At 38.9% G+C, this 24,903-nt stretch overlaps 1 protein-coding gene across 2 annotated transcripts in view; it reads left to right on the forward strand.

Annotated features, from left to right (window-relative positions):
- The first annotated feature begins 698 nt into the window (after nucleotides 1–698).
- Nucleotides 699–24,903, forward strand: part of phc2b (polyhomeotic homolog 2b (Drosophila)) — a 46,277-nt gene continuing 22,072 nt past the window's right edge. Inside the window, exons 1-7 of one of the 2 annotated variants that reach the window (XM_051948290.1) lie at nucleotides 699–865; nucleotides 10,991–11,333; nucleotides 13,104–13,265; nucleotides 13,411–13,488; nucleotides 13,794–13,955; nucleotides 14,975–15,109; nucleotides 15,420–15,714. In XM_051948290.1, coding sequence (XP_051804250.1) covers nucleotides 11,049–11,333; nucleotides 13,104–13,265; nucleotides 13,411–13,488; nucleotides 13,794–13,955; nucleotides 14,975–15,109; nucleotides 15,420–15,714 — 1,117 coding nt within the window. In that variant the 5' untranslated portion in view covers nucleotides 699–865; nucleotides 10,991–11,048. Of the gene's footprint in view, nucleotides 866–6,833; nucleotides 7,037–10,990; nucleotides 11,334–13,103; nucleotides 13,266–13,410; nucleotides 13,489–13,793; nucleotides 13,956–14,974; nucleotides 15,110–15,419; nucleotides 15,715–24,903 lie in introns of those variants that run through there. The other variant, XM_051948289.1, reaches the window with a different exon arrangement.

Raw genomic sequence — 24,903 nt, forward strand, 5'->3', positions numbered from 1 at the left:
CCAGTTATTAGGTTTAGGGGGCAATTACTTTTGATACAGGGCCAGGTAGCTTTGAATACTAATTTTTTCCATAATAAATAAAATCATCATTTATAAAATGCATTTTGTGTTGACTTTATGTATTGCAAATTTCCTGCCTGTGGGATAAAAAAGGCTTATCTTAATTTTTTTTCACAGAAATACCAGAGAAATGTTAACTTTGGGCAACATACTACTTCAGAATGCTGAGCGAAAATGCTCCACACTTACAAGTGAGACAGTATGAAAGCTGCTAAAGTTGCAATCAGTTGAAGGACACTTGAACAAAACCCTGAATTTCTACTCTCCAGGGCTCCAGGGGCTTCAGGGGCTCCAGGACTGCTGCTTTCTGGGTCCTGAACTCTGATTTTGAAGTGATGCACAATATTTTTAAAGCTCTGCCCTGGAGTCTTTGTAATTTGTAATTTGTATTAATGTCTCTGAGCTGCACTGTGAAAAGCACAGTTTTAGTGGAGCTACAGAGCAAACAGCACAGAGCAAGGGTTAAAGGCTGCTGTTGTTACCATGGAGATCAGGACAGTGGTCACCACTTGACAGGCGCATGGAGGAGGGAGGAGTGGGGGCTGTTGATTGACAGGGAAAGGGGCGGGGCCATACAATCACACTGGCTTCTCATTGGCCAGCTTTGCGTCACGTTGTCAGTTTGGAATGCAAATGAAAAAGAGTGGCTTCGGCCCACCTCGACTGCGCTCCGCCGCCGCCGCCGCTCTGCTCCGAGCCTGTTGGGCGCAGCGAGCCACCGTCCAGAAATGGTGTAGGATATCAGGAGCAACACCGAGGAAGAGCGGCTAGAAAGAGGAGCAAGACTTCGAGCTTCACGAAGACGGTAAGGCGACGTATACTTTGCTTATCGAGGTGTCACGGTCGGTAAGAGGGTCATGTTGATGTTTGTGTGCGTCGGAACGCGTGAGGTTCATCGGTCGCACAAGCTAACGTTTCCACGGGGCCCCAAAGCAGCAGCAAGCAGCAGCATTTGTTTCTAGCTTGCTTGCTAACATTGGTGTTAGTTTAACGACTAAGTTTAGTTTGCAAAGCCTGTAAACATATAGAGTTACAAAATAGCATAATGGTGAAGGACAACAACCCTAAAGGAACTAACATTAGCCGCTTTTGTAATGGAATTCAGTGCCTGCAGGAGTGGTAAAAACTAGCCATCTTCAATGAAAATTAGCCCAAGAACGAAACGTTTAAATGTAACCCTCTGGGCCGCAGTAACGTCCTCTCTTGTTAGCTTTGCGTCATTACTTCAAAAATGTTGGCTAAAGTTAACTAGGAGCTTACTTGAGGAACTTTAGCACCATTGGTCATGACCAATGAACTTTGGCACAGAGGAGGAGCTAGTTATTTTGACAAGTGAAGGTCATCACTGAGAATGGCCCCTCGAAGTAGTACCACCCAGAGATGGGTAAACTACTTGCTTAATCCCAAAGGGAAATGGCAGTGATACAGCAGCCACTCCACGTGAATCACAAAACCAGTAGGGCAATAAATAAACAATGCATATAAATGCTAAATACAGTATCTGTTGAGTTTCTATATATACAAAATCTGTGTATTCAGATAACTTTTTTCTTTTATGACTAAGCAGATTTTTACCTCAGAGTTGCTCTAAATGGAAATCTACCCAAAACAAAACAACCACCATGATCTGTCCAAAAAATCACAAGTGAGTGGGTTTCACCAAACATCTGCAAAGCCAGGGAACTTTCCTCACTGCAGTTGTAGCTGCTAGTTTTCAGCTATTGTTATTAGTCAATTTAACTGGACACAGTTTTCACATGTGTCGATTTTCTATTTAACTATGTTAATCATTTTTCAAAAGGTCAGGCAGTTAATGAAAAGAGTATGTTGTCATTAACTTACTTTGGTTTAAAGGTTATTGTGTGCTTAATTAGGAAGCATTCTGTAAAGCTAATTAGATAAGACAGTGACTTCATAAGGTGGTATACAATAGGGTGAAACAAATGAGTGGTCTAAACCTGTAAGGGACTGCACGGCAACACCAGGAATTTCAAAATGTAGCAAATGTTTAGCTTGCAATGAATCTTGTGTTTATCTTTCCTTGCCTATGTTACTATTCTTCAGATAAAGCCAGTTTTGCCCATAGATACCTCTGCTCCCGAGCACTTAATGGTTGGCTATGGTGCACACCTCCTCTTCATGATCTGCACTTAGGAGGGTCGGATTATACTCAGTAATTTGCTTATTTTAAGAATATAAAGCAGCAGCTGGCTCAGCATAGAAGCTCGTAGATTTTCTTTAAGGCTACTGAGGTTAATTGCAGAGAGATGGATGGTTTATCTGCTTAAAAGCATGGAAAGCTGTTATTATGGAATAGAATGATTCCTTTTAAAACCTGAGATCCCATACCCAGAAAAAATCTGCCAGGTGTAATTGCTTCCATTCTTAGTCCTGACACTTGATCTGATGCAGTAAGCGGTTATTCAAATTTATTGTTCTGTGCTATTTATGCAAGTGTTATGAAAAGGCTGATTTGTTTATTTCACAAGAGAAGGAGAGCCACACATCGTTCCCATGTTTTGTTTAGACGTGATCATTTACATGTGAGATGGCCCCAGTGCTACCTCAGCTAGACCCACTTTACAGTCACTTGCTTCTTGTACCATCTTCAAGTGGAGATAATCATGATTACTCTAGCTGATGTATTTAATCTGCATGAAATTTAACTGAACAAAATTCAACTTATCTTTTTCTGATGCAAAAATGGTATACCTAGGTTTGACTCACCAGATGTGTTTAAGGTGCTTCTGACAGCAACAGCTAGTCTCTTCCATTTGTAGTCACAAACATTTTAGCAGTAAGTGTGCATTATATCAGAAACTACTTACTGAAAATTAGTAATGTCATCCATATGAAGATCATAGTTGAAATGATAGGCTGATTTCATAGGTAGTTCTTTAATTTTGTGAGTATTTTAGTCTTTTTAGAAATGGCATTTATGCTTAGATGTCTTGAAGTTGTTTCTCCACATCTATCTACGCCCTTGGAGCATAAAAAGCTTGGTGTTAATCACTGATGGTCAGCACGATACATAGACAATCTTTTTAAATGTCCACCTGATGAAATACAAGAACAGATGTTTAAAAAAAAATCACATTTTCTACTCACAAGGCAAAGTAGTTTGCTTATGTCCATGAGTGATTGTAGGGACTTGGAAACTGTAGTATAGTTTTTCAGTACAGGCATATTTAAAGCAGGGATTTTTAGACATATTTATCTGCACCAACCTGCACCTGGCAGTGCTAAGAATGTATCTGTGAGTCTGATGATCTGAGTCATTTTACTTTTAGATTGAAATAGTAACTGTCAAAAATCTGCCAACACATCTCACAACATATCAGAGAAGGTCAAAGGCTGCTGCAATTCAGCATCTATTTAAGGGACCAGACTTACATTATTAGGTTGACATTTGTGTCCTATTTAATATGTTTCACAGTGTAAGAATGTATCATTGCTTTGTGTCAGAGTGTAGCATCCTTGTTTTGAGAATGCAATGTACAAATAAAAAGAGAGATTTTCATATTTTTTTAAGCTCATAAAATCACAAGTCTGTGTCATTCTGGCCACAGTAATCTAGTCCATAAAGGTAATAAAGGAAAAACACGCGGTTAAGCTCCCCAAACTACGTGAAAATTATGAGTTCAGTGAGCAAGGGGCTTCTCCATTATCCTTTGGATAAGTTGTGCTTTTGATGTCTAGCCAGTCCACTGCTGGCGTTGATACAAATTTAAAGAAGTTGTTTCAGATGAAGGCAGTGCAGTACTACATTTCTGTGTGCTGCTGCTCATCCTAGCTCATACCTGACCTATTTTTTTTTTTCTCTTGCTGTAAAAGACGCCTGAGAGCGATACCTTGGAGACTGCTTTGATTGAAAAGTCTGGATTGAAGCATATTGCTAATCTGTAAGCTTTGCCAGAACTATTTAAGTGTGGTATTTATAGATCAGAGGGAGAATCTTTCATTCCTCAGTACTCTGTCTCTGTGCCGTTTGTTCTGCCTCTCTCGGGTTTATTTTGAGAGGTATTAACAATTCAAGCAATTTTACTAGCAACTAATGGAGCATTTTGCACCTTACAGGCTAAGGCCACACTAAATGAGACTAAACAGAAAAAGGGCAGGGGCCCCTCGGGAGAGTCAAGTGAAAGTGTTTTGTATCTTCACAGCATGAGGCTACATGTACTGGAATCTCACACACGCTCAACACACTTAACCTGGAAAGTAGCCAGAGTCTCTTTGTGCTAGTCTACTCAGCTGTGGAAGGCAAGGTCCGACTGAGTCAGATGGCTCAATTACGGGTAGCCGACCAATCTTGCCTCGGGATCAGAGGGTATCTCTGTCTTACACAATGGTATTGCCCTGCTTACTCTGTTTGGACAAGACCTATTGACAATCAGCAGCCTCGGGGGATGATCCAACCATCACCAAAGAGTCCTCTAAGGAAATGCTGCTGTGTAGAGCGCAGGATCTAAAATCTGACTTTAGTATTTGGAATTCATCGGCCAGCCTCTCTCAATATTAGACAGCATGGATTATTGTCTGTTAAGATTTCAATATTTCAGACTGAATAGTTCAACTTATTGAGCACAGTTGAACTGGAATTTATATTTTACATCATTAAATAATCCAATGAAAAATTAGTTCCACAGTTTTTTTCCATGTTCAACAGTTCCGTCTTTAGATTGTTTGTTTTCTCTGGCCAACAAGTCAAATAACCAAAAAAAACTCAGGTTACATTAATGCACAACAGAAAAAAACAGCTAAGGATCCCATTTAAGATGCTTGAACTACAGAGTAAAAGACTTAGAAGAGTATTTACTTGTCAAAATTAAGTAATTCTCTGTTAATCCTTGCATAAATAAAAGATGACAAGCCTTCCCCTCAGAGTGTGTTTTTTCTGAAAACATCTTAACCATCTTGAACTCTGTCCATAAAAATTAATCAGTCTGGTAGGCAGATGCTACATGTCCCTTGTGTGAAATAAGTAGGCACTCCTTACAAAAACATAATTGAAGACGGACATAGACAAGCTCAGTCAATGAATATGTTCAAACCTTTAAGGCATGAGCTGATTTGCTGTTTTAAGGAACTGTTACATTAAATGAATTGTCTGGGGTTTTTTTTGTCCATATCGTTCAGCAGTTCATAACTTGCTGTTTTGTCATTTCAAACTTTAATGATGACTCCTAATAAGTATGGATTCTTTCGAGATGTTCAAACATAATTTTAAGTGCATTGCCTGGTAAAGTCTTTGATGTAAGAATCCTAAAACAAGGCTCATATGATGCTTAGATCATTTATTTTTATACTGCTCCTCAGAAGAGCTTGTTAGGCATCAGTGTTCTTGAAATTGATAATGAGCTTCAATGTCCTTTGAGCAAAAGGCGGGGTTTGTTTGATTGAAGCCCAGAGCTGGACCACCCTTTAACCCTCCCTACCTAGCAAATTCTTTGTTTATGATTGCAGTTTGGAGTCTCTGACTTTCAGATCTTGAGGTCCATCATCAAATGGCTCGTATTAAATTGTGCCACCCCATCCTTGGTCTTTCCTTCTTGGTTTGACACCCCCCCCCCCCCCCCCCCCCCCCCCCCCCCGCTGCATGGCTCTCTTAGCCAAGTGTGAGGCTCTAGGCTTGCATTTCTGGCTGCACCGCCAGCTAATCTATATGCTAATGAGAAGATAATAATCAATGAGGTTCACGCATGGTTGGCCCCAATCAATACCACATTGCGCCAGCAAACGACTCAAATGGCTACATTTCATACAGCCAGACAGTTGGGTGGCGTGTTAATGTGGTGGGGCAGACTTTAAGTATGCTATTATCCTCTGGTTATATCTAGCCTATTCCACATAAATGAATTTTCCTGTCATTAAAGAGAGGTTTGGATTCAGTGGCAAAGCTATCCCATTTCACTTTTATGAGGGCTTTGCAATTTTCTGTTCTTGTTGTTTTGCATTTCATTTCCATAACTGCTTTGAATAGGTGGTTTGTTGCTTTCCTGCTGTGATTTGGGCTGCCATGTCTCTCATTTATTCTGATTTATATCATTACTTGTGTTTGTGATTTTTATGGTGCCATTTTAAGCAAGATTGGGGTAAATTTTGTTAAATATTTTGCTTACCTCATAGAACAGGGTAGTTACCTGATCATGTTTGTTTTTTTTAACTCTCTAACCTTAGTGTCGGTCTTGTCATAAAATTGATGGTGATTACTGTCCTGCTAGTAAGATGATTGGCTAGATATTCAGTCTGAATACAAGCCATTGCTCCAGTCCTTACCCAAATGTTATGATACAAAATGGCCCACGTCAAGCTGCTTGCTATTTGTGGAAATGGCACTTCATATAAATGGTTTAATACCTGTGTTGTGAATCTGCAGTAAAAATTGAGGTGCCGAAATGGAAATGTAGCCTTTAGTTACAAACTGTCAAGATCTAGTCTAAGCAAAATAAAAAGTGCCATTTATGGGCTGTCTTTTTAATATACCTTATTTTCTTGGATTTCTAGCTGTTCAAAAATAATTTAGGTGATAATTATTACATTCTATGTTAAAGGGGTTTATACATCTTTAAAAAATTCAGTATTCAGGCAGCATCAGAGGGGGAGGGGAAAAACAGAGTAAAATCATTACCATCATCTTCATTAGAGAGGATCCTGTTGTCCAATCAGCATGCCGCTCTACACGGGGATTCCATAAGCACCCCGTTGGCTGTCGCTAGGATACCACATAATCAGGAGGCAGGCCGTGGCCTGGTTGGTGGACTCCGGTGTTGATGCTGGGACGACGAGCTCGCTGTGTGTTGGGGGTAGACAAGAGGGTCTGGGGGCTTGGATACAGCACAGAAACACCCTTGTACACGCTCACTCAGTCAGCCAGCCACTCAGTTAGACAAAGAGCAGCAGCATCCTGCAGGAGGACAGCACGCTCCCGGGGGATGGGGCATCATACCCCTGCATCGCGGTGGGGGTGTCGGAAGAGGTAGGAGCACCAGGGTTTGGGGGCTTTGTCTCAGCAGCAGAGTATCCCCCCGCCATACACACACACACACACACACACACACACACACACACACACACACACACACACACGCAAAGACAAACATACACACAGGCACACATTTCTCAGTGGATCTTCTGGCTGTTAAAGCCATTATCACACATCAATCGATTTGTGCAGCGGACAAATGCATTCTTGAGGTATTTTTAATGTGGGTCATGAGAGTTGTCCTATATGCGGACAGCAGGATAGACACTGATGGAAGCTCCTGCACTTCTTTGCTGTGATGTAAGCTCTATAGAGACAGTCAGTCTGTCTGACAGTCTCTTAACAGCTCTCATCGTCCTGCTGGCTATGGAGATCCTCTAGACACAAATCTGACAGTCAGTTCTTGTGTTCTTATAATGCCAACATGGATAGATCAATATGTTGTCTTGTTAGTGGCACAAAGAGTTGAAATTGTGTAGTTATGGTCTTGAGTAGCTCTTTGCAATGTATTGCAGGCTGCTGGTGCTTCTTTGATGTGCTCCTAAACACACTTTTCTACTCTTCATGGATATTTGGCTTTTCCTGAAATCAATTCAAAGCCAGATTGTAGACATGGATGTGGAAGTAGGACTTAGGACTGGAGTGGGGGTGTTCTTCATTGCACCTCTTTACTGATGGATGGGTGACTCCTCTCAGAGAGACAGGGGTTGAAGGCATCATTACCAGAGGGGATTCCCTCCCCTCTCCACACATAGGGAGGCAATGGGAAGCAGACCTTGGGATGTAGGCTAATGACAGCATACAGGCAGGCAGGCTTTGGCAGCAGTGCTGCTTTGTTTACAACCAGAAACCCACTTTGCCTCACTGGATTTGAGCCACAATTCTTCAGATAGACAATTTTAAATAATTTATTTTACAATACTGCTGACTGTAAAATAAATTACTTCACATTAGTTTGTATAACTATTATCGATAAATTTTCTGTCTTTTTAGTCATGTAATGTCACTGAGATTTGGCAGGGTTTGCTTTTCAGTCTAGTTTTATTTGTGCTATTCCTTTATTTGTGTAATTCCATCTAATTATACCTGAGATTTTTACTCTTAGATTTGTCCGGTTTTGTGTTTAACCTTTTTTTTAAAATTTTATTTTCTTTTACTTATTGAAAATTCTATTGCTTAATTTGGCTGTTCTTGCCACTCTTACAGAGACATACATCTTAAGTTTTTATTTGAACTCTTTCAATTCTGCAAACCAAAGTCAAACCTAAATTCCATCTTTGTGCACACTGATTTGTTTACTCAAGCATTTTAGACCTATTTGCGGCTGTTCTGTTTTGCCATTTTAAGGAATAGCATATGGTTTAGTGAGATTGCAGTTTGTTTCCAAGTCTCCTTTGTAGCTAAGTGGGCTATAGAGCTTTTCTTTGGCTGCTAATCCGTTCAAAAGAATAATGAGGAGGAGGAGGAAATAGCTTAAGAATTGTGGCATGGTGGCGGCATTGCTTCTTATTTAATTACTTCCATCACACCCTCTTTCCACTCCAACCCATTTAAAGTCCTCAACCTGCTCACTCAACCTTCACCCCTCACTTGCTCTCTTTCACTTACTGCCACCATAGCTTAATGTGAATTACCTTTTAACCTCAAGGCTAGAAATTCCATACCTTGTTTTGGTCTCTTTTTTTCAGCTCCAGCACACACTGATTAATCCCACCTCCTTATTTATACATTGAGGTTCTTCTCTTGTTCTGTTCAAGCTCAGTTTAATTTAAGTCTTCAGAACTTTATACATCCATCTTCTGAAGCTTTGTCTTTTTGCACCCATCAAGCAATGATGCTTTCTCTCCTCCCATCTTCGTCACATCTTTTCACTTGCCATGCTGAAACCCCCTCCATCTCATCTGCCTGCATATCTCTGAACCTTTTCCCCCTGTGCTAATGGATAGCAGAGCATCAGGGGACCAATCTGAAAAAGGCTTTTACAGAAGAGGCCTAAATCATACGTTCTTATGCTCATGACTGACGAGAAGAAATAGATTTGGAAATGTGAGATACATTACGGGATAGAAATGTGATTTTAAAATTGGCTAAGTACTGCTACAATATAGTGTATTCTAAACAAGTAAGTGTATTTTAGACTCACTTATATTGAAGTTGAATGACAGGGTTTTTTGCTCATGGTTTGGTTTTAATCTTGTTAGCCTTCCCAGTTAACTTTTACCAAATGCGTATTCTTGTTTACATTAAATTTCCATTGGCTTAGATGTAATTTCGTGTGGCCACTAATGTCATCCTGCTCTTGCATTGTTTGTGTGTTTCTCTAACCAAACATATTTCAACACATTATACAACCTTTCAGATCCTGAGTTAGTCTGTGATCTTAAAGCAGCACAAAGATTGTTCATCTGAGCAGACACTTCAGTTTAGATTTGTTATTCCTGTTTTATTTGTTGGTGAAAGAAGAAAAGAATCATTCATTTTCTGTTGTGCAGGATGACGGCATATCTTTCTCTGGGAAAGCAGAGGTGTAATTTAAGCAGGTTGACTTGCGTGAACTCCTGGTTGACGGTATACTTATTTCAGGACTTGTACATATACAGTAATTTCAACTTGGCTCAACTTATAAAATGCATCTAAGTTAGCAGCTTAATTACAACACAAGAAAATGGATTTATTCATGATTTGGAGCAGAAACAACAGACAGCTTTGAAATATACTTTATTATACTTTATTTATTAATATATTTTACATCCTAGCAAAAGACAATATATTAAGGTATTTAAACCAACAATAACAAAATACAAGTAAGTTAAGCTACTGAAACATACCTTAGTGTTCCCATGTTGGTGTGTTTCAAAACGGGCGCTCGGTGTAAGAAACACCAGTTTTGTCTGATTTACCAGACAGATTGATCAGCTTGAAAAGGATCCAGATTTCAGATGCTTTTGTTGTCCATCTTTAAAGCATGCCCTCTGTTATTTCAATTTCAGTTAAATACACCACCAGCTATGATTTTTTTCACTTCAGTGTTTTTACAGCTGCAAATAATGATTACTTTTAAAATGCAATTCTATGCCAGAGTCAGAGACATCTTGAAATGTCCTGTTTATTTTAATAAAAAACACTACTATATGTCCTTAGGAATGATGAATGAATTATCAAAATTGTTTTGCAAATACTTCTTGTCAGGAATCTCTTCCATGATTGTGAAATATATGCAGTTCTTTATTCATTCAAATGCTTTAAGGGTTCAGCTAACAATTAATCACGTTATTAACTAAGATGGAGATTATTTTTGTTGGATGACTGACTAATCATTTGGTCTCTACAATCAGAAAATAGCAACAAACTCCCATTATATTTTCCATAAGTCCAAGTTGAAATGTTGAAATTTGAGGCACTCCTCCAAAAGCATCAAATATTCACATCTAAATAGTTGCTATTGGTCAAACGTTGGCATTTTTGCTAAATTAACACGACATTAAAGTTGATGCCAGTTATTTTGAATTATCAGTTGAAAAAGACTCTGCTTCCCGGCAGTATAAATTACAAATCTGAATCAGCTGTATTTATTTTTGGGTCTTTTCATTTTAGTTACAAAAACTTTGACAGACTGATGGACAACTTTGCATTTGCTCATTTAAAAGGGCCTATGGTACAATATTAGGCCAAAATGATTTATCTCTAATGCTCGCAGTCATTTTTGCTTTCACCAGCTAATTACTTCGTTAATATTTTATGTGCATTACTGGTCCTCCATTTACTTTACTTCTGCTGTTTCTGATCTGCAGTGTTCAGATGTACTTAAGCTTCTTTTACTCAATTCTGCTGCTTTTTTGCTTGTATGTGAGAAACCTGAAACTCATTTCTTCAGTGTCTGTTCAAAGAAAGTTTATGGTGTCCCCTTTTTCTCATGTACTCTACTTTTTTTCTCTCTCTCTCTTCAAGGCACAGGAGAGCTATTCAGAAGAGCCGGGGGTCAAAGGTGAGACGAGCAGAGGGCACCATGGAGAGTGAGCCGGGGGCCCCTGCTTCCACTGCCAGCAGTGCCGGCACCACCACCACCACCACCTCCTCCTCCTCCTCCTCCGGCACCACGGCTGTCATCAGTAGTAGTACCTCTAACACTACTGCTGCTACTACTTCCACCACCTCCACTAGCAATAGTAATAGTAGTAGCAGCAATAGTAGTAACACTAGTAGTAGTTCCAGTAGTACTACTGCAGCAGGAAGACAGGCAGTGCCTCAGATATCTGTTTACAGTGGGATACCTGACCGACAAACGGTGCAGGTGAGTGTCTTAGTCTTGTATTGAAATTGTTCAGAGCCTGATACAAAGTTCAAGCATGTGTGTGTGTGATGTAGTGATGCACATAGGTTAGCATACTTTCTTTGCTCTGCCGCCCTCTGTTGGTGTTTAAAAAGCCACGTGCAACTTTCTAGTGTAAAATTATGTTTGATGGTCTGTCTTACACCTGGAAGTAATTCAGTGAAATAAGAGGCATTTGTCATCCTGATGAAGGAAACTCAAATGGGTCGTCATTTCACAGGATCTGTCCAAGCTGAAGGAAAGAATGCTTTCTGTGCTTTAGTGGTCTTGACCCTTTAACCCCAGGATAAGCCTCTACACAGGCTTAGTCTCTCTGAATAAGGTCCACTCAACTTTTAGTGGTGATGCTTTGACAGCAAGGTTATTGTTATATTGAGCCCTTCTTTTCTTGCACTTGACTCAATAACAATTAAAAGGCAAACACTACTGTCACCAAACAGCCCTCTGAGCATTTATGGTCAGTGAGCACTTAATATATGCAAGTATTCCACCTCTGCTAATTTTACCGTCATTCTGTGAGGTGTGGGTCCGGATGGTTTGTGACACCATGGATCACAGGTCAACATCCTCTCTAGTTACTTGGCAACATGGCAGAGGGCAATTGCAGAGGTGAAGGGTGAGAAGAGCTGTTAGTAATTGCAGCGGTTTAGCTTAAAGTTTTCTGGTTGACACTGAGCGACTCTGTTCTATTATCTGTGTGTTTGTGCTGATCACAGGTTTAAAACACTAACTAGTTGTTTATATTCTGGATCCGATGATCGTGACACTTAATTTGCAATGATGTAATAGACTCATACTTAATACAAAGTGATTCCACTGCAGTTAACTGGTACTGGATATGTTTTGCAGCTGACAACGTTTTTTTTTATTATGGATTAATTAAGAAAACAGTCAATTGGTTCTGTGAAACACCAGGACATGACAAGTTCACATTTTCAACCACAAGGTCTTCAAATGTCTTTTTTTGGTCCCAACAAACACTTCATCATTTTTCAGTTCGTCATGATAAGAGAAAAGGAAATAATACGGTAATAATTTTTAATAATCAAAAAGCTTGCATTATTAAAGTGTCACATTGTGCTCGGAACATTGCAGATCCATTTTTCTTTCGACTAGCTATATGATCAGCCAGCTGAAGTTTATCACCTATTTAAGCTTTAAATAAAATTGAAACTGAAGAATACAAAATATAGTAAAGTTTTTTTTGTCAGTTTTATTTATTCTGCCACACAAATGGTAGTAACCATGATGACAAAGAATAAAATGCTGCTCATTATGTATGGTTTTCAAAGTTTCTGGGTTAGTCTGTGTTTGGTGTTTTCGGATTAATTTTGTGGAAACATGCCCAAGTAACTGAAACTACGCATGACCTCAGTAACAACTTTTCCTTCATCCTAAAGTGTTAGTGCTGATGCTAGCTTCATTTGCCTTCAATTGCCTCTTCTCTTTCTCCTGGCAGCTTCTTTGACAACACGTTTTATACTTGTTATTTTTTATTGTTATTATTTTATTGAGTGGTAAAGTCTGAGGTAGCACTGGCATTTTAAAATGTGCGGATATATTATATGTGTAATTTCAGGCAGCATTGTAGAATGTAGTTTGACATTTATTTTAGTGTAAATGATGTGGATGGCTTCAAGCAAATGTGCAATGGGAGAATGGAGCAGAGAAATGAATCACCCACTCATTTAAATTTAAAACTTAACTCTCAACCATCTTTTAAATTTGCAGGTATTTCAGCAGGCGTTACACAGACAGCCTAACACAGCAGCACAGTACCTGCAGCAGATGTATGCTGCTCAGCAGCAGCATTTGATGTTACAAACTGCAGCCCTCCAGCAGCAGCACAGCCTCAGCACAGCTCAGCTCCAGAGCCTGGCTGCTGTACAGCAGGTCAGCAAACAATCAACACGTGTAATTCATTCTCACAGTTTACAAATAAGGATTTCCATCATTGTTGACCTGCTACAAGACATGTTTCAGAATTTGTACATTACTCTCTCTCGTACCTTCCTGTCTCTCTTCTGACTTGTGATAGGCCAGTATTGCTGCTGGACGACAAAGCTCTTCACAAAATGGCACTTCATCTCAGCAAACAGGATCTACTCAGGCTACGGTAAGTTCAGTTTTGAGTGTTGAGTCTGCCTCCTTGAAAGCCTGTTTAAGTTATCTTTTCCCAATTAGAATGTCCAGGAATTAAGCTGATTTTAGCACCAGGATCCTAGCAGCTCTGTCCGCTTTGCTCTTTCTCTATTACATAATTTGGAGAGATTGTACTTTGTCATGATAACACATTTAGTAGTAAAAATGTTAGGAAATGAAGGGTGTTTTACATCTGATGTTAAGAAGAATCTGGTGTATAAATATCCTTGGAGGTTTAGAAATGTATAAGCTAGTTTTGCTGTTCATTTCTTCCCATAGATTAATCTGACCACCTCTCCAGCAGCAGCTCAGCTGATCAGCCGGGCCCAGAACATCAGTTCCACTCCCACAAGTATTTCCCAGCAGGCTGTTCTACTGGGTAGCCCATCCAACCCCACTCTCACAGCCAGCCAGGCACAGATGTACCTGCGTGCACAGATGGTGAGACTGCAGACACAAGAAGTATAGCTACTGGCACATTAACATGAGTGTGCATGTATGCATAAACACAGGCACACTCATATGCTGCTTGAATAAATAAGTGCAGTCCAACACAAATTCTGTCCCCTGAAGGCTTAGTGTGTGTTTTGGGCTTGGTGTGTGTGCATGCCATAGTAAATGGTTGCTTTATTTTCATCTTGTCCCCAGAGTAGGTGGTCAGGATAATCTGTCAAGCCCCAGAGGATTCATTACCAGCACAGAATGCCATGTCTTGAATGTGCATGAATGCTCAGAGAACATTTTTGGAGGTCACGGGTGTTCACTCTCCTAAGGTCCAGTTGTTTTAAAAAAAGAGTTGCTGGAGGAATACAAGGGGCCTATTTGGTACAGCTGGTTGTGGGTAACTTTTCGCTTTAAATTTGCTGTCATTTGTGCAGCTGGCATACAGACTGTTCCTGCCATCTCATTTTGACAAAGTACATAGCATTGTCACATGTCAGTAGTGATTGTAGCAGGCAGAAAAACACATTTGTCAGTTTACAGTAAATTGCCATGGACTAACCTTTGGTATCGTTTTCTGAGGGTATATTTGTGAATATTATTAGCAATATTTCCACAGATGTACAGCTTATTTCTATGCATTAATTTTAATTTACAGTTTTTTTACACGTACATTTATTGCAGGTTAAAAACATTGTAAATATATAATTACACTATAACTGTTGTCAGTATTTTCATTTGTATAGATACTTAAAAAATAAAAATTGAACATAACTGTATGTTACTCTGTTGTGACACAAATGCAAGACCTTTTTTAAAAGCTTTTTTAATACACCAGTTCACTTTATCCCATGTCTGTCTAAATGATATTGTGATATGTTATGTTTTGATTTTTTGGCCTTTGTACTATTATTTTCTTCACCTGCGATATTGGGGATCAGAGAAGACTCCAATCCAAGAAGCATTTGTCTTGCTCATTCAGTTCTCCTTTTTAATCTTTCCTATGTGGTACTTTCTAGGCACAGCAAAGTAACCTGGTGCAGGTGGCCAGGAGCCTGGGTCGGGCTGTTCCTCTGTCCCCACAGCTCATCTTCACTCCAGCCGCCACAGTGACAGCTGTCCAATCAGAGAGCTCTACGCAGGCCTCCTCACAGGTCGGTTCAGCAACATTTAACACTAAAAATATCATGACAATCTTTCATCTAACATTAGCAGCCTTGTCTGGATCTCTCTGGTAAATAAAAATTTCAACATGAAGTGGCATTCAGTATGCCAATAATGAAGTAAAAAATAAAAACATAACTGCCATATAATAACAGCTTTAAAAAACTTTATTGGTTTTCCATTTAAAGCATTGTGAAGTTCAACTTTGTTAATTTTGTAATGAACACGGTTTTGACAAACCTATATAAATGTACTTGCGAATCGGTCTGTGTCAACATCCGTATTTTTGTCTCCCTGAAGAATCAGGTCCAGAATCTGGCTATCCGCGGCCAGCAGGGGGCAACCACGTCCTCCTCACAGACTCAGACCCTGCAGGCTCTCAGTCTGAAGCAGAACCCTGTGCCCATTCAGCCTGCCTCACTGATGAAGAATCCCAGCCAAGGGACCCAGGCCACCACAGTGGGGAAGGCCAGCTCCTCCGAAAGCCCCTCTGAAGGAGGGAAGAAAGGAGACAGTGCAGCAGTCACAGAAGTCCGCGCTATCAACATGAGCCGCAGTGTCACAGCTGTCAGCGCTCAGCCTCTGATTGCTCCAGGTAGGTGGAGCTTGCATTTCCACAATGTCAAACCATCTAACAGATTCAGTGACCTCTGTCAGACAAAGATTATGTATTGGTAATCGGAATATGAAATCTGAAAGAAGTAGCTACTTAATAGGTTAGTGATTTGACAGGAATGTGCAAATATCTTGATAAATAGTTCCAACCAAAGTAATAAGGGTTTTGACTTTTCTTCCTATTTTATAGTACACTGGATGTTTATAGTATTATTTTTTTCATCACCAGTGAATTAATATAGAAAACAATCTTCCATCTAGTCAGTAATGATAATTTTTATTTGCAGACCTAATGAGTGTCAGATTTAGTCTCTCACCAAATTTGAATGCAACACCAAATTACCATTCCCAGACTTATTGAGCTTTGTTGAATGTACAGGTTGTCATAAAACAAGGTTGCTTGATAATTCAATATCTACAGTGAGTCTTGAAAATGCTGTAAAATCAAAAAATTGCTGATAAGAATTGGTAACTTTAAGCCTTTGATATGGTGCTATGCATTGTATTGTCAGTTGGTTGGTGCACTGCTTTGGCTCAGACGGAAATATCTCAACAGCTGGATGACATAAAATTTTGTACAAACATTCATGGCCCCTAGAGGATCAAAGTTCATGACTTTGGTGAACCTCTGACTTGCCCTCTAATACCACTTAAGACACATGTCTTCGTTGCCTGTTAAACGTCTTCTTCTCTGTTTTCAAATCTGTTTCTCAACACTTTCTGTGTAAGCACAGATGGAGCGCTGTTCGGTTCTTGAGCTGCTCTGGTAACATGTGGCTCATGCTATAATGTCTGTGTGGACGCTGTGTTTTCCACCACACGGGTTGCAGAGAAAGTGGTCTGTATGTCAAATGTAAACAGTCCACATTTTTAGAGGGTTTGTATTATTTCTGTGCAGACACTGACACTCAGTGTTCCATAGGATGTTTGTTTTATTTTTGTGGGCAGATAAGTTAAACAGCCAAATTGCCAGCCAGCTGCTGCATGCTTCGTTTTTTTTTGACAGATGTACATTTCAAACTTTAAAATAGATTTGGGGTTTCAGGCAGCAGACATGTATACAGTAGAAATGTGCTCTTGTCTTTTATAGTGAGATTAGATGAGAAAAACTTTAACAGTTTGCACTTTTAATAGCTTTTTTCCTAGGTGTTGCTGTGACATGTCAAGGCCTGAATCATGAATCCATTCACTCACTAAAGGGGTGAAACCAGCCGTATTAAGGACAGTGTGTGTGGATTGTCTGGAACAGTGTAGTTGCTCTGTGAGCTAGAAGCTGTGAAGTGTACATTGCCATGCAAGAGTGTTTTCAAGCCACTTACTGCGTAATTGAAAATCAGCAGCTGTTTTTCTTCCTTTTTGTTTGAATGATTATGAATGAGCCAGCAGTACAAGATGATTACATTGAATTTTGTCTAGTTTGTTTGCAGGATAAGCCTCTTCAAATGTATTTCCTCGGTCTGCAGAGGTTCCTGATAAAACATCACATTTCACAAAATAATTTCTGTGTTTACATATACCATATCCTCGTATATGTGCATTACTATAAACCTTTTATACATACAATGCTGTATTAATGAATGGTGTTGTCTGCTTATTCGTGTGTGTATGTGTATGTGTGTATGTGTGTGTTTGGGCTTGTGTGTATGTGAAGGAGGGGAGTAAGGATTATTTCAGCGTGTCAGTGCACAACTGTGTTTTGCTTTGTTTCAGTAATGGATTCACATAAAATGAAAGGGAGGATAGAAGCTGAAAATCTGGCAGCATGCTGTCTGGCAAAAAATTAACATGGGTTGCCATAGCAGCAGGCCACGAGGGACAGGTGTGCACATGAAATGCTAGGGAGTTAATACACTGTGGATCAGGAGGAGGAGAGACTGTATGGCTGGCTGATGGGATTCTGATTAGGATAAAAGCTTCAGTTCAGCTTGACTGAGACTGGGTCATTATGCACTTTCATTTCCGGGCTGAAATCACAAAACCTTATATGTTGACAAGTCATTGTGTTTTGTAAATCCTACATTTGATGAGCTACTTTGATGCTTAATAATGTGTTATGGCTAATAGAAAAGACAAAATTATTTTTATAGCTGCAGGAAAATGAAAATTTTGCTTGTGGTTTGTGTTGGTTTGTGATTTTACACCCTTTTTATGTCCTTGTTTTTATAGCAGAATGCTTTAGATATAGGCTCTAGATTCCTGACTGATTTGCGCATGTCTGATAGTTTTGGTGTTGCTAAAATATTGAATTTTTCATTTTGATAATTGTGCTTGCAGTAAAATCTAATGACAAAACATTTTTAAATTGCACTCTGAGTCAGATTTACCACATTATTGACTCATTCATTTGCTCACACCGTTTATACTGCTGTCACAGACAAGTGTAATTTAGAGGCACTTGAGTATTTCCACTTTATGAAACTTAATACTTTAATCCTGGTGCATGTGAGAGTAAAATGTCAAGAGGTTGTTGATTGTTTTTTCACTCTGCTATATTTATCTCACGCCTTTGTTTGCTGTGTCAGAATAGGATTTTTACATAGCAAAACATTTTACATTATAGAATATTTACAGTTCTAATCAGCTCCAGAACTGGCTACAACAACAAATACTGATAGAATTAATCAATGGTAACTTTATGTTAATACTGTATGGACTATTAAAAGGCATTTTAATTTTTCTACTCAATGTACATTTTTTGCTGCAAAGACTGTGCTTTTTGTATTTCCACAGTGAAGCATAACTTCCTGGGCTTAAGCTAAAGGTCTTAATACTTCTACCACAGTTTGAAGACCTGATAAAATTTAGGTTTTCCTTCCACAAGCCACAAACTCAATCACTATATAATTAGGATGAAATAATGAATCTTGTGTGTGTTTTTAATCCAACTCCCCTTATTCTTGTTGTAATTACTCAACAGAAACTAGTCGGACCCAAGCGAAGGACAAAAATGGCGGAGGAGTGATTTTTTTTTTGTGCTTGCTATTTTTGGCCGTCGTGTTTCATCTGATCGAGCTACGTTTCTGTTTCTGTGAATATCACAAACAGCAGCACTTTCACTTGAATAGGAATAGGGCAGGAAATAAATTTTTAGCCTTCTGGCTTTGTCTACTGAGTGTCTGTCATCACTAGAGCCAGCACTTTACTATGAAACCACAGCAGGGAACCCCCAAAAGCACCACGCTCACAGATTCAAAGAACAGATCTGCGCATGATGTCTTTGTCTTGGAATAGTCATGTAGCTACTAGCAACAGTATCAGCTGCCAGCTTCACTTGGAGAAAATGACACCAAACCTTGGAAACACAACTTCTATACATTAGTAGTTTTAATAGTTCACTACACGTCTCTTTTTAATTGTTTATTAAAAATTACACTCAGTATTTTACTTAATCTCCTTAAGTTGATCTGAAAACATAACAGCACTGTGTATTGTACCACTATCAGAGTCTTGAGATTTGGTTTTCTCCCTGAGGGTCTGTCATTGTGTTTAGACTGAGGAACAAGAGATAGATCTTTATTTTAACAAAACCAACCAAGAACTGTATCTACTATTTTTCTAATTTCCTCACTTTGAAGTGAAGAAAGACGGCATAAGGCCGGCTGTTGCTGTGTTGTTGTAGATTGGAATGTGCTTCATAAAAGTAAGCCAAAGTGGCAGCCAGTGTGAATGTGGAAACTCTGGGATTTTCCAGGGCCTGGTGCTTCAAACGCTGAGAGAAATGTACACTGTCCTCAATCTCAAGACATTGCACAACAATTCACAGATAACATAAGAGGCCTTCGAACACTCAGGGGGAGTGGAGGCCACTGCCACATGCTGAATTGTATGATTTGCATGTGTATATATGTGCGTGGGCATGGATTCTGAGTCATTCCAGTCCTTAATCTCTAAGCCTTGAGGGGGAATAGCTTTTAAATGAATTTCCCTGTCTTCCTCCTCTTCCAAGACTTCTCTCTGTTCCTCATTAGGGCCTTGAGAAAGTTGTCAAGAATCACGGGGAGGGTTGGTCATATCCGGTGTGTACTGATTCAGAAATCCCCCTCCTTTGCTCGTACTGGGGTTGGGAATCTAATGTTTTAGTGAGCTTTTGCTTAAACGTGGTGTTAGTCAATTACAGAATAATTCTTGATGCATGTTGACCCCCAGAAAGCACGCATACAACACCAAAATCATCATCATCCACTGTGGAAAAACATTAAAAAGGTCAAGTGGATTTATTTTACCTACACTGTGTATGCAAAAAGGTTACACTCAGGACCTTAGACACAAAAATGGCCTAGTGAAACAGATTGAAACTGCTATTTTTGATCCCCCTGCTATTACATTATGAAATCTATGCATTCTGTGCTATTAGTCTTTCATGCTGGAGCTTAGGCCTCAGAATTTTCATTTGTACAAATTTCTACCATGTTGTCATTTTTTTTTCATATTTGGCAAATTAAGCAAATACAGCCTTTGTTTGTTTTTTGCTTCCTGCTATATTATAGAGCACTGCAGGCCAATGGAATAATTATTTACAACTAAAATGGTGTGGGGATGTTGCAGGGATGTGTGTACTGCAAAATTTGTGTGTTTATGTGTACATTTGGAGAGGTGAAATTCTAATGTATTGAAGATCACAAATCATACCCTGCTGTCTTTGTCTTCTGTCTCTCTGTCACACACATTTATATACCCCTTTATCACCTTATCCACTCACACACACGTATTAACATGCACATGCACACTCAGTTCTCACTCAGGGAAATTCAAGACTATTTGTACTACTTCTGGTAGTCGACTACTTCTATTCATGTGCTAACATAACTGCACAACGGTTTTCTAATCATCAATGAGCCTTTCAACACCATTAGCTAACACAATGTAGCATCAGAACACAGGAGTGATGGTTGCTGGAAATGAGCTTCTGTAACCCTATGGAGATGTTCCATTAGAATCAGCCATTTACAGCTAGAATAATCATTTGCTACATTGACAATGTCCAGATTGTATTTGTGATTAATTTAATGTTATCTTCATTGAAAAAAATTAGGACATTTCCAAGTGGCCCCTTTTGAATGGTAGTGTGTAGGGTGAGGGTGTGATGGGGGTTTGTACATCTTTGTGGGTGCTTTTGTGCCCATATGCAGATGTTTGTGGCCACATGTCCATATGAGCTGATAGCTAGTGGTTACAGCTGTGTGTTTTTTTAGTCGCTCTGCTTTGTACAGAGATTATGTTTGAGCTTGACCTTGATAAGGATCTGAACAATTTCTCCATAAGATATGCACACATACAAAGGTCCATACATGCCCACAAATGCTCTCCTTCAAGTAATAAAACTGGGGTTTCTTGCAACGCTTCAAAGATACACCTGCTGTGAACTTTTTTTTATAGAAAGTATGGTAATTCATGTTTGTGTGTGTTTTAGAGGGTCAAATATTAGTTTTTTTTTTTTTGGATTAAGACTGATAGTAGTTAAAGATAAATCAATCACTTAAAGTGAGAAATATTTGTATATGACATGTTTTCTTGACATTTTTGTCTTAAATGTCTTGAATGTGAGTCTTTATAAAATCTGATCCAACGTAGAAAATAATATTGCATCAGAATTAATGTTGGTGCTAATCATTGGCACATCCCAGACAGTGTATAGATAATTAATCATTTCTTTTCTTTTTTTAAATTAAGAACAGCAATGTTGTCATGCACACAACTTGTGTTTAAAGGGTTAAAATCCTGTAATAAATAAATAAATAAAAATTAATAGTTGCGATCAGGGCTGACAGAATGAAAGAAATAAGTAATTAAAAATTTAAAAACAAACATTATTTAAATAACCTTTTTTGACAGTATTCTTGACGTGGATTTTTGTCCTTAAGGACCTCTGCGTGGCATTTTTAAATTGATGCCTAAAGGTTAACCATGCTTAGTGAAATAAATGTGCATGTATGCAATTGATGGAACACCTCTTTAACCAACATCATCCTCAAGCATCCTTCTTCCATTTTAATGTTACTTGTGTTCCTTGAAAAAATCAAACTGAGTTTCCACTTTTCAGCTTTCAGTTATTTTACTCTGTCATGTAGATGGATATCTGGTGAGGTGTAATAGTTCACTTAAGTGTATTCTTAATAGCTAAGCTTGCAAATACATTATTGAGCATGGAAATATAAGTTTGAAAAAACAATTTCAAGTTCCAATCCAGGGCATTTTGCCAAATTAGCAAGGTAGATCTGGCTGTGATGATGTTGACCACTTTGGTCCCAACTGCTCCTCCAGAGCCACCATGAGGCTGATATTTACCTCCGCCAAAGAGGTTATGTGACACCCGGCGTTTGTCTGTCTTTTAGCAAGATAACTCAAAAACGCCTGGGCAGATTCACATGAAATTTTGAGGGGATGTAGACTATGGTAAGAGGAAGAGCTGATTTAATTTTGGTGGCAATCCGGAAAGGATCCTGGATTCTGGATCACTTTGAATTTTTTAGAATGTTTTAGTATGTGGTCCAAAATATGACAAAAACATCATAGGTTAGTATGTCGTCCAACGAATTGTAACAAGGTGTCCAGATAGCTCAACTGGTTAAGAAGGTGATTTGTAAACAGAACTGTGTCAGAGATGCAGGTTCAATTCCAGCTCATGATCCTTTACTGCATGGGTTTCCTGTTTTCCTCTCTATCCTTGGCGGAGGTCTGCACTCTCTGAGTGCTTTTCTAGTTGTGGTTTTGAGTCCGCTCAACAAATATTAAATAGATTGCCATGGAATTAGGTGCACACATTCATGTTTGCCGTCAGATGAGTTGTAATATTTTGGGGAAACTTAACTTTCTTACGAAGTTTGCCCAGTAATTTGATGTGCCCCAAAACTAAAGACTTTCTTATTAGCTATAGCTTTACTTTGTGCTGTGCTTAGTGCTAATGGCCATGGTAAACGTTAAACCTGCTACACATCACCATGTGAGAATAACGTCAGCATTTTGCTAGTACAGACTCACTGAGCTGAGAACATGGCAGAAGAGCCTCAGCCTTGTTCTTTCATGGATATTTTTATCCATCACACATGGGGGACAACTGAGCAAAGCACATTTCCTAAAGAAGACCGCACGATTCGATTTCCAGTTTTGGAAAAATTTATTGTGGAACATAATGTTGGATTGTTTTAGCACTGCTTGCCAAATTAACTAACGGTATGACGTTGTTAGCTCTCTTCATCTGTAATTTTGTGGTCACTCTGCTCAAGCATAGATACTCTTCAATTTTAAAAACACATGACTGCTGACTAAAATTCAGATTTACCCTCTAAGACCCAAATATTGAAAAAAATTGCAATAAATAAATAAAACTTAAAAAATATAAGTTGTATTTATTTATTGCAATTTTTTCAATATTTGGGTCTTAGAGGGTAAATCTGAATTTTAGTCAGCAGTCATGTGTTTTTAAAATTGAAGAGTGTGTGTGCATATGTATATTTATATATAAGTACGCTGATGTATTTTTGCAACATTGGGTTTTACAGGGTTAAAGAGTTTTGTGGCATGATTGATGATAGATGTTATTGTCTTTTGTATGGCTTGTTTGAAATCCTTTCCAAGTCTGAATCATCATGTAGGCTAGCACTGTTAAATTATCATTCAACTGGCTGTATCCATCCATCTTTGGTTCATATTTATTCTACTCTGAATATTGTAAATATTAACTAAAGGTCTTCTTGCCACTGTGCCACAGCTAACCAAAGTTTCACTCAGAGGGTTCCACTGTGTCTCACCATGTGAGAAAGAAAACACTTTTCAGCAGATTCTGTAGCATTAAAGGTACTAATGACATGTGAACTCTGCTGGATAGATACATCTATATTTTCAACGGCAGCGCACAGACTGTGGTTAGAGCCTCGCAGGGAAACTCTGAAACCAGATGGAGCCTATTCCACACAAAACATCATGAAAAGAACTGGAGGAGGAGGGTGTGATGAGGGGGATTTGAGACAAACGCTGATGCACTTGGCAGTTTTCCATTCTGGGATTTTGGTTTATTACCATCACCAAATGCACTTCAATGTTCACATGGGTCATACAGCAGGAGTACTTGGGGGTAACTCTTCTCTTGACTGGATTTTTGTAAGGTTGAGTCTGTGCTCTTATTATTGAAGTTGTTAGAGATCAGTGAGGTGGGAGAAAGGCTGGAACCGACTGACTCAACATTAACTCTATAAAGGGTGTCATGGACAGTTGGCTCTGCATGCTTGTTCTTGGGGCATTTCTAACATTAGCCTAGCCTCTGGCTACTTCTGCTGAACACTCTCCCACTCACACGCTCCCACAATACAAGATTGATGTGCTGTGTCTTTGGTTTCAGGGAAAGTTATGACCTCAGGATGTCTTTTTACCCAGAGCAGCCCTGACAGGTGGTGACAGGCCATTTTGAAACGATTTGTGAGTAATGGTACAGCCAAAACTGCCACAGTGTGCCTTTTTCTGTGCACCTTTCAACAAGCTCTTCATATTACATCCTGTCAACAAGGAACACACAGGTGAAGGCAATGCTACAAAACAAGCTCTTTTGTGCAGATGTCTACAATTTCATTGTTTATGAGCTGGCTGGTGCAGTAGACATGATATCCAGAGTTTGGACAGTTGTGAGATCACATGAAAAAAATTGTGTTTTTTATTTGTAGCAAGTTGTAGTTCACTTTGTAAAGAAATATCCGAATTATCTTACAGAAGATGGTAATGATAGATTTGTGGCATAAAATGTTAAACATCTAATTTTTGTGTACACAAGAACAGCAAATAATGATTGCTTTTCTTATCAGGTTGTGTGACATATATATATATATATATATATATATATATATATATGTATATGTATGTATGTATGTGTATACACACGTGGACAAAATTGTTGGTACCCCTCAGTTAAAGAAGGAAAAACCCACAATTCTCACTGAAATCACTTGAAACTCACAAAAGTAACAATAAATAGAAATTTATTGAAAATTAAATAATCAAAAACAGCCATTACTTTTGAATTGTTGATTAACATAATTATTTAAAAAAACAAACTAATGAAATAGGGCTGGACAAAAATGATGGTACCCATAACTTAATATTTTGTTGCACAACCTTTTGAGGCAATCACTGCAATTAAACGATTTCTGTATTTGTCAATGAGCGTTCTGCAGCTGTCAAC

The sequence above is a fragment of the Acanthochromis polyacanthus genome, chromosome 5 (genome assembly GCF_021347895.1).
Source record: "Acanthochromis polyacanthus isolate Apoly-LR-REF ecotype Palm Island chromosome 5, KAUST_Apoly_ChrSc, whole genome shotgun sequence".
Taxonomy (NCBI): domain Eukaryota; kingdom Metazoa; phylum Chordata; class Actinopteri; family Pomacentridae; genus Acanthochromis; species Acanthochromis polyacanthus.